This window comes from Rhamphochromis longiceps, linkage group LG2 (genome assembly GCF_057381845.1).
Source record: "Rhamphochromis longiceps isolate RC_006_pf linkage group LG2, R_longiceps_female_GT1.1, whole genome shotgun sequence".
NCBI lineage: Eukaryota > Metazoa > Chordata > Actinopteri > Cichliformes > Cichlidae > Rhamphochromis > Rhamphochromis longiceps.
In genome coordinates this window covers 23109292-23119569 of record NC_140558.1, presented here as the reverse complement: position 1 = coordinate 23119569, position 10278 = coordinate 23109292, and the positions used below count along the sequence as shown (strand labels likewise).

At 39.7% G+C, this 10278-nt stretch overlaps 1 protein-coding gene across 1 annotated transcript; it reads left to right on the top strand.

The window, feature by feature from the left end:
• Positions 1–327: 327 nt before the first annotated feature.
• Positions 328–8019, top strand: LOC146677189 (uncharacterized). Its single transcript, XM_085383208.1, has 8 exons — positions 328–376; positions 892–1027; positions 1120–1210; positions 1322–1742; positions 2042–2210; positions 2306–2523; positions 5632–5703; positions 7043–8019. The coding sequence occupies exons 1-8, from the start codon at positions 346–348 to the stop codon at positions 8017–8019; spliced, it is 2115 nt and encodes a 704-aa protein (XP_085239334.1). The 5' UTR covers positions 328–345.
• The last annotated feature ends 2259 nt before the right edge of the window (positions 8020–10278 follow it).

Sequence of the window (10278 nt, the reverse complement as noted above, 5' to 3'; positions counted from 1 at the left end):
TTCCAAGTTCAGATATACACTATTGGTAAGAGATCACATGATAAAAGCAGAGGGCATGATGGGTTGGAAGATCTGAATGCTAAGATCCCCGTAGGTTATATGCAGAGCTGTTAGTGTTTCAGTTGAAGATTGTGGAATTACATAGAGGTAAGTTGGGATAAAATTCACTAAATCCTTCCAACTGTAAGATCCCAATCCCTAATCTCTTTTGTAACATTTAAATAGTAAAATTCCAACTATTAAATATAAATCACTAATGTTTAAAAGATTTTAATTTCCCTGTTTCCCATTATTCTTATTTCGTTTTTTCATTTTTTTAGGTTTCCTTTCTTAATTCCTACGTGAATGGTGACATATTGTCACAGTCAAGAAACAAGTGAGTAACAAAATGTTTTTATTTTGTTCATACTTTTATACCTTGTAGCACCACACATTAAGACCTATGTAATTGTCTGTGAGCGCCCATTGAATTTATTTTAATCGTACTATCTGCGTATCATTTCGAGTGAAAAATGTTTTTAGGCTTCATCTGCCTGCTAGACAGATTATGTGTCAAATCAAAAAGGAACATAGCCCTACAGTAAATAAGTACACATACAGAAATCAGCGCATAGAGACATTGACCCTTGAAATTCTTTAACAACACAAATTTGCGATGCTTCCAAATCTTAAATAACCGTCCATGTTAAAAAGGAATTCTTCCTTCAAACTGCCATTAAAATGCCACCAAAGTCCTGATTCCAATTCAAAGTGGTAGGCTTTTTATATATATATCAAGGTTTTCTTATATTTCTCTTCTTATTTTTCAAGTATTGGGACATGTGCTCCTCAATTTGAAGACTTGTTGGCAAAAAATTATTCACCTGTTCTGATGTGTATTCTTCTCTACAGGAAAAATGCCACGTCAGATGACAGAATGCCCAATATGCTTGATTCCATATGTTGCAGTTGGGCAGCATTTAAAAAAATACCACCATGTTGTAAACAAAGAAGAATTACATTTACTGCTAAATTACTGCTCTACAGTGTAAGTCACTGTCATACAGTATATGAAAAAACATTGCAACAATTTAAAGTGGTAGTTGTAGTTACATTTGTCAAACTGGATGTGATATGCAGTTACAGGGGCAGGCTGGACTGTCCAGTATGTAAAGTTAAAAACCGTATAAGACTGGACAAGCACTTGGAAAATGTCCACTGTGAGATTGAGGTTAGTGTTTTGTATAGCTTACATTTTGTTGTTAAATTAGAATGCATTCTTATGTGACATGTTTCACTAACTTTCTCAAACATTGCTGTTCTATTGTTTATACCCTTTCAGAAATCAGATCAGAAGAAAGTAATGAGGACAGCGAAACGATTGGCTAATCTGAAAGCCCTCAAAGCTCTCAGACGTTCAAATCCACAGCCTCCAATGGTGACCTCACTGGACATAGAGCAGCTGACTGAAAGCAGTGATCAAGAGGAGCAAAGTGATAGCAGTGACACCAGTGAAGAATCTGCAGAGATTAGAGAAGACAGCTCAGTCCATTCCCCTGTCAATCAGTCAGATGATGCTCAAGTCCAACATCAGACTTGCAAAAATTGCAAAGAACTGCATTTGAAACTACAACAACTGAAAAGTAAACTGAAAAGACTGAAATCCTCTAAGGATAAACCTGGCCTCAAACCCCTCAACCCCCCAAAGCGCCAGAAATTTGAAAGACATAAACCTGACCCAACAGCCCGGCTTCCTAAATTTGGTATGAATTATTTAACAAAAGTGTTTTTTGTTGTGTAGTGTAATGTGAATTTGGATAACTGGTTGTTCTATTTATTATTGTAGGCTCTATCTTAAAGTATAAAGTGCCTTGAGGCAAATGTTGTTGTGACTTGAATGGAATTTAATTGAATTCTATCAAGGAAGTTAAATCCTGCTAATTAGCAATATCTTCCAAATATCATTGTCAACCAATTCAATTAGAAGAATCTTTTCTGTACTTCATCAATTTGTCATGACACTCCTAATTGCTATGTTGTTACTACACTTTATTTTAAACAGAGAAAGTCCTGAATGCTTGGTTTCAGCACATTTGTGGAACAAGTAAAAAGGATGTCGACAACGCCAAACAACGGGTCCAATATGTCCGTGCCTGGGCATATTTCATGTCTCACAATCAAGTCCCTGCAATGACGTTTGCATTTATGGACAACAGAGAAAGACTGACTGAGTACATTTTTACAAATATCTGTGATATATTAGTCCAGTAATCTCAATAATACTAAAGTGATTACTGATTTGTGTTTGTTTGTGGGCCTTTTTTAGATGGACAACTTATCTGAATAAACATGCCGTGACAACCAAAAGGATTCGGATTGGAAATGTGAGGGCGTTCTTGAAATTTCTAATTGATGCACAACTGCCAGAGGTCAGAGCCTCCCGTAAGGCTTTAAAGGGGACTTTATTTGCACTTCAGTTGGAAATGAAGAAGAGCAGAAGGGAGTTGCACACCCACAGGCAAGCCATCCGGATCAAAAAATCACGTAAGATCCAACTTTACTACTTATTCATCACTGTCGTTACCTAGCATGTGTAACAAATACATTATTTATAAATGTCACAATGTCATTACTGTGATGTAGTGAGGAAGGAGGACTCAAAATGTTATAATCTAAAGTATAAATTGTATACAAGTATATATTTTCTGTGCTGTATTTACACAGTGGCATGCAAAAGTTTGTGGAACCCTGATAACTTTCATGGTTTTTCTTTATTAATCATTGGTTGCTTGGATTAGCAATTTCAGTTCAACATATCATATAGCGGACAAACACAATGATATTTCAGAAGTACCACTGTATACAATGTACAAAACAGAAAGTAAACAGAAACTAGGAAATGCAGAGCTGTTAGGCTTCATTTTCTAGTTTCTGTTTACTTTCTTTTTATCTACTTTCTACATGGGAAAACAGTATGTCACCACAAGGAAACAGAGGCACACCATGGATACTAATTCGTATACAAAGTTCAGGAGGACAAAAATAAAGCAGAGAGAATCTACCACAGATGTAGAAAACAAAATTAATCAGGGGGTAAATGTTAAACTAAACAACATAAAATTGGCACCAAAAACAGGAAACGTGACCAGTAACTAACCAGTGGCAACACATAACTAAACATACAAATGCAGAAAGAAACAACATAAAATATCTAAACAATAAGCAAAATAGTAATCAAATTAAAGATACCTACTGATAAAATGAACTATACTGTCAAAAAACACAAAGACAAAAATGGTCAAGGAAATGAGACTATCAAAATTTAGGATATTGATATTTCCTTTTTTCAATTCAATTCAATTCAATTATTTATATAGCGCCAAATCACAACAAAAGTTGGCGCTTAAGGCGCTTCATAGATACAGAGAAAAACCCAACAATCATATGACCCCCTATGATCAAGCACTTTGGCGACAGTGGGAAGGAAAAATTCCCTTTTAACAGGAAGAAACCTCCGGCAGAACCAGGCTCAGGGAGGGGCGGCCATCTGCTGCGACCGGATGGGGTGAGAGAAGGAAGACAGGATAAAGACATGCTGTGGAAGAGAGACAGAGGTTAATAACAGATCTGATTCAATGCAGAGAGGTCTGTTAACACATAGTGAGTGAGAAAGGTGACTGGAAAGGAAAAACTCAATGCATCATGGGAATCCCCCGGCACCCTACATCTATTGCAGCATAACTAAGGGAGGATTCAGGGTCACCTGGTCCAGCCCTAACTATATGCTTTAGCAAAAAGGAAAGTTTTAAGCCTAATCTTAAAAGTAGAGATAGTGTCTGTCTCCCGAATCCAAACTGGAAGCTGGTTCCACAGAAGAGGGGCCTGAAAACTGAAGGCTCTGCCTCCCATTCTACTTTTAAATACTCTAGGAACAACAAGTAGGCCTGCAGAGCGAGAGCGAAGCGCTCAAATAGGGTGATATGGTACTACAAGGTCATTAAGATAAGATGGGGCCTGATTATTTAAGACCTTGTATGTGAGGAGCAGGATTTTGAATTCAATTCTGGATTTAACAGGAAGCCAATGAAGGGAAGCCAAAACAGGAGAAATATGCTCTCTCATTCTAGTCCCTGTCAGGACTCTTGCTGCAGCATTTTGGATTAGTTGAAGGCTTTTCAGCGAGTTTTTTGGACATCCTGATAATAATGAATTACAGTCGTCCAGCCTGGAAGTAATAAATGCATGAACTAGTTTTTCAGCGTCACTCTGAGACAGGATATTTCTAATTTTAGAGATGTTGCGAAAATGGAAGAAAGCAGTCTTATATATTTGTTTAATATGTGCGTTGAAGGACATGTCCTGGTCAAAAATGACTCCAAGGTTCCTCACAGCGTTACTGGAGGCCAAGGTAATGCCATCCAGAGTAAGAATCTGGTTAGATACCATATTTCTAAGATTTTCAGGGCCGAGTACAATAACCTCAGTTTGATCTGAATTAAGAAGCAGAAAGTTAGCGGCCATCCAGGTCTTTATGTCTTTAAGACATTCCTGCAGTTTAACTAATTGGTGTGTGTCATCTGGCTTCATGGACAGATAGAGCTGGGTGCCATCAGCATAGCAGTGAAAATGTATGCTATGTCTTCTAATGATACTGCCTAAGGGAAGCATGTATAATGTAAACAGAATTGGTCCTAGCACTGAACCCTGTGGAACTCCATAATTAACCTCAGTGTGTGAAGAGGACTCTCCATTTACATGCACAAATTGGAGTCTATTAGATAGATATGATACAAACCACTGCAGCACAGTACCTGTAATACCTACAGCATGTTCTAATTGCTCTAATAGGATATTATGGTCAACAGTATCGAATGCTGCACTAAGGTCTAGCAGGACAAGCACAGAGATGAGTCCACTGTCAGAGGCCATAAGAAGATCATTTGTAACCTTCACTAAAGCTGTTTCTGTGCTGTGATGAGCTCTGAAACCTGACTGAAACTCTTCAAATAAACCATTCCTCTGCAGATGATCTGTTAGCTGTTTGACAACTACTCTTTCAAGGATTTTTGATATGAAAGGAAGGTTGGAGATTGGCCTATAATTAGATAAGACTGCTGGGTCTAGAGATGGCTTTTTGAGTAAAGGTTTAACTACAGCCAGCTTGAAGGCCTGTGGTACATAGCCGATTATTAGAGATAGGTTGATCATATTTAAGATCGAAGAATTAATTTTTCACATGAATGTGTTATATTCAGTACTAAGCTTGGTAAACTTGGAAAGTTTAGGAAGTAGGATAAATAAATTGAAAGGGTTAGTATTCTGGATTGGAAAGTAAGATTTAAGTTCAAAATGGCAATCCAATTCATTTTCATATACTGTGAGCTCTGGTCGCCAGTTCTTCTTCCTTACAAAATAATTTTTTGAAAAAAATTAGGTCTAAACTACAACCTGTTGTTTTTGTGCACCCCTGTTGTTTTTCAGGATGTTTCTTCATAAATCATTGGTTGCTTGAATTAGCAATTTCAATTCAATATATCATAAAAATCTGTATTAGGTCTGAAATACAACCTGTTTTATATTTACATCATTGCGTGCAGCATGAATGAGCATGACTGGAGCTGCAGGAACATAAAAACATTCTGTGTCTTTTAGAAATGCTTGTAGATCCTGTCCACATCACTGATTTTCTCCAGATGGCCACCACACACATCCCTGAAGCACTTGGTAAGTGTGTAGTTCATTTCTCCATAAGGACAACTCTAATAACCCCAATAATATCTCTGTTAATGAGAAATTATATAATATTTACTTACCAGCTGTAATCTGTATGTATATATAGTTCAGAATCTCAGATTTACAGAAATATATGACAGAACTTTTTGCTTTCAATTATAACAGACTGCTCATTTATAATCACTTGTTGGACTTTTGATTTTTCTTCAAATATATAATACATATACAAACAGTAGCATTTGTGATGTTTATATAGGATTGTATTAGGGGGAGTATATAGCAATATAATCAGTGTTGGGAAGGTTACTTTTAAAATGTATTCTGTTACAGAATACAGAATACATGCCCCAAAATGTATTCTGTAACGTATTCCGTTACGTTACTCAATGACAGTAACGTATTCTGAATACTTTGGATTACTTAATATATTATCATGCTTTTTACAACAACGTGAATGTACTATTGCTGTGTGATTTATTACTATTACTGAAGGTCCGCGGCTCCGAACCGTAGTAAAGGGACCTCTGACTAATACGGCGGGGTCCCTGTCGGCTCGTAGCCGAAAAATAGCTTTACTTTGTTGTGTGGGTCACTTTTTTTGCGAGAGACAGAGAGAGGCGTTGAAAGGCTGCTCCAACGGAACTTATTGTTTTCGGAGGAAAACACAAACACGGTGTACAGTCGAGTCTTAATAGCTTACTTACAACTGGGCTCGTCAGGCACTCTTCTTGGCTGAAGTGGTTATTATTATATTTACATGCTTCCAGCTCCCGTTTTCCTCGACGACAACTCGTACCTTTCCACTCCCCTTTTTCTCCCTCCTCGCGCTCACAGACCCATAACGTGTATGGCAGTCCATTCTCCCTGCAACACTGACTACACTGCCCATGATGCTACATTCTTTAGAGCTATGCTTGTAGCATTCTGCCTGTTAGCTTAGCACAACAACAACAACGAAAAGGCGCTCTCTCACCCAGGAAACACACAGTCGCGCAGAGAGAGAGAGAGCGTCGCCCTGTAACCATGGCAACCATAACGCTGCTGCCTGGAACAACAGAACGTAGCTGTCAAACAAAACCCAAACAGTCCTGACCCGCGACAAAATGAAACAGGAAAGTACCGCAGTGTAATCCATTTATTTCAACAAAGTAACTGTATTCTGAATACCACCTTTTTAAACTGTAACTGTAACGGAATACAGTTACTCATATTTTGTATTCTAAATACGTAACGGCGGTACATGTATTCCGTTACTCCCCAACACTGAATATAATGGATATGCTTCCCTATCCCTTGTGTCTTACTGTGCAACCTCTATGTTACTCAATAGGAATGACAACACAGAGAGAGACTACAGAAAAAGAGAAAGGATTGAGGACAAATGACAATGGGCAACACACAGTAACTACAGATAAAGACAAAGCACTCAGCACAGAGGACAAAGACATAAAGGAACAGGGACCACAGATGGAGACCAGGGTTAAAGAAAAAAACGATTTGAGGGAAGAAGGAACAACTGAAAACAAAGACACAGTTAGAGTAAAAGAAGATGGCCCTGGGACTAGCTATGAGTCTCCAGTGGCACACCCAAAAAAGAGGAAAAGGTCTCTAATGAAGAAAAGCTCTTTGGCGAAGTGTGATGAAAGCAGAGAAACAAGGCAAAAGGGCAACAAGCAAGAAAGAAAAAGACCAAAGAGCCTGACTGCAAAACAGCTGTTAAGTCCAAAGATGCTCAGAAGTCACAAGACTAAAGAGGCACCTAAAGATACCAGCAAAAGACAAAAAGTCATACAAAGAGTCAGAGATATTACAAGAAAAAATAAGGAAAAGAACAAAGGATTGAGCACAATTGACATAGCTGAAGATAAAAATGGGCAACATACAGAGACTACAGAAAAAGACATAGCACTCAGCACAGAGGACAAAGACATAAAGGAACAGGGACCACAGATGGAGACCACAGCTGAAGAAAAAAATTATTTGAGATCAGAAGGAACAACAGAGGAAGGAATGAGACCACAGACAGAGACTACAGACAAAGACAAAGCACTGAGCACAGAGGACACAGACATAAAGGAACAGAGACCACAGATGGAGACCACAGCTGAAGAAAAACATAATTTGAGATCAGAAGGAACAACAGAGGAAGGAATGAGAACACAGACAGAGACTACAGAAAAAGACAAAGCACTCAGCACAGAGGACACAGAGATAAAGGAACAGGGACCACAGATGGAGACCACAGTTAAAGAAAAAAACGATTTGAGATCAGGAGATACAACAGAGGAAGGAATGAAAACACAATGACAACACAAGGACAAGGTCATGTCCAGAGAGAGAATGTGAATGTTAGATCCTGTTGATCTCAGAGTTCTTTGGTTGCAATTTTTAATTATACTAAATTTTCAAGACCTTTGTGATCATGTGAGTTTTTTTGTTACTGATTTTACACAGTTGCTCTGGGTTTTTTTTTCTTTACATTTTACTCACTTTGATCATGCAAGTTTTTTAGTTAAGTTTAAGTATTGTTTTTATTTTTTTACTTCTAAAATAATAGTTGTTTAAAAAAAGACAAATATTGATATGCATATGTTGTTTATAACAAATGCCAAATGGAGAAAAATAAAATCAATAAAAAATTTTCTGTTCAATTTGAAAATGACGTGTCTTTGTTCTACAATCATTAGTCATGGATTTCATTTCCAAGCTGTAATTCCAAATAACTCATATTTTATACAGGCATGCTATGCAGATGTTATTAATAACATTAGCTGAATTAACACAAATAAAAGTCCTCACAAATTATACCTGATTCCAAATAACAACATTGTGATGTGTTTAATGGTAAGCCCAATTACAATTTCTTCTATCTAAATAACTAATTATTCAGTTTTTTTCAATCCAATTTTGGCAAAGAAATGTCTAATGTTTCATTTTTTTTCCCATCCCATTTCCTAATGCAACCCATAGAAAATAAATCTTAATCAATTATTCAAAGATATTAAGGGATTTTTTTTTTTACTTTTCTCTGTATGCAGTGTGTCTTTGGAAATCGATCTCCCCCCCCCCCCCCCCCCCCCCAAAAAAAAAAAAGAAAAAAAAAAAAAAAACAGAATAAGAACATCAATCATAGCAGGTGTGTTTTACTGTTTATTCTTTATGCGTTTGACTTCTCAGATTTATTGGTTTTAACTGATGCTGTAGATATTAAAAATTATTTGTGCTCCAATTAGTGGAAATGCAAATGTGAAGTGTTGTTCAAAATAAATCTGTGAAGGTTCTCAGTAATTCAGGTCATCCTAGTTTAGGTCATCGTAGACCCCCTTGGGGTCACTCCTTTAGGGCTTAAATCTGGGATTCTCCACCATTTCAAGACTCAAGAAGTTTATTGTCATTTCGTATGGTGTTACCCTATGGAGTGCCAGGACTGCCATAATGAATTAATTAAATGTGGCAATAATTAATTATTATGGGGCCCGGCCGGGCACAGCCCGAAGAGGAGACATGGGCCCATCCTCCCGCAGGCCCACCACCCGCAGGAGGCGCCATAGGGGTCGGGTGCATTGTGTGTCGGGTGGCGGCCAGGAGCGGAGGCCCTGGCGGACTGACCCCCGGCTGCCAAGACTGGCAATAGGGACATGGAATGTCACCTCTCTGGTGGGAAAGGAGCCTGAGTTAGTGCGTGAGGTTGAGAGGTACCGGCTAGATATAGTCGGGCTCACCTCTACACATGGCTTGGGCTCTGGAACCAGTCTCCTGGAGAGGGGCTGGACTCTGTCTCAGTCTGGAGTTGCCCCTGGTGAGAGGCGGCGGGCTGGGGTGGGTATCCTAATATCCCCTCGGCTTGCTGCCGGTACGTTGGGGTTTTTCCCAGTGGACGAGAGGGTTTGTTCCCTGCGCCTTAGGGTCGGGGAACGGGTCCTGACTGTCATCTGCGCTTATGCGCCGAGTGGCAGTTCAGAGTACCCAGCCTTCTTAGAGTCCCTGGGGGGGGTGCTGGAGGGTGCTCCACCTGGAGACTCTGTTGTCCTGCTGGGAGACTTCAATGCTCACGTGGGTAACGACAGCGAGACCTGGAGGGGCGTGATTGGGAGGAACGGCCTCCCTGATCTGAACCCGAGCGGTGCTCTGTTATTGGACTTCTGTGCTAACCACAGTTTGGCCATAACGAACACCCTGTTCGAACATAAGAGTGTCCATAAGTGCACGTGGCACCAGGACGCTCTAGGCCGTAGGTCGATGATCGATTTTGTAATCGTATCAGCAGACCTGCGACCATATGTTCTGGACACTCGGGTAAAGAGAGGGGCTGAGCTGTCAACTGATCACCACCTAGTGGTGAGTTGGATCAGGTGGCGGGGGAGGACGCTGGACAGACCTGGTGCACCTAAACGCGTAGTGAGGGTGTGCTGGGAACGTCTAGCAGAGGCCCCAGTCCGCGAGATCTTCAACGCACACCTCCGGCAGAGCTTCAACAGCATTCCGAGGGAGACTGGGGACATTGAGTCCGAATGGACCATGTTCAGCGTCTCCATTGCCGAAGCTGCTGCATTTAGCTGCGGCCGC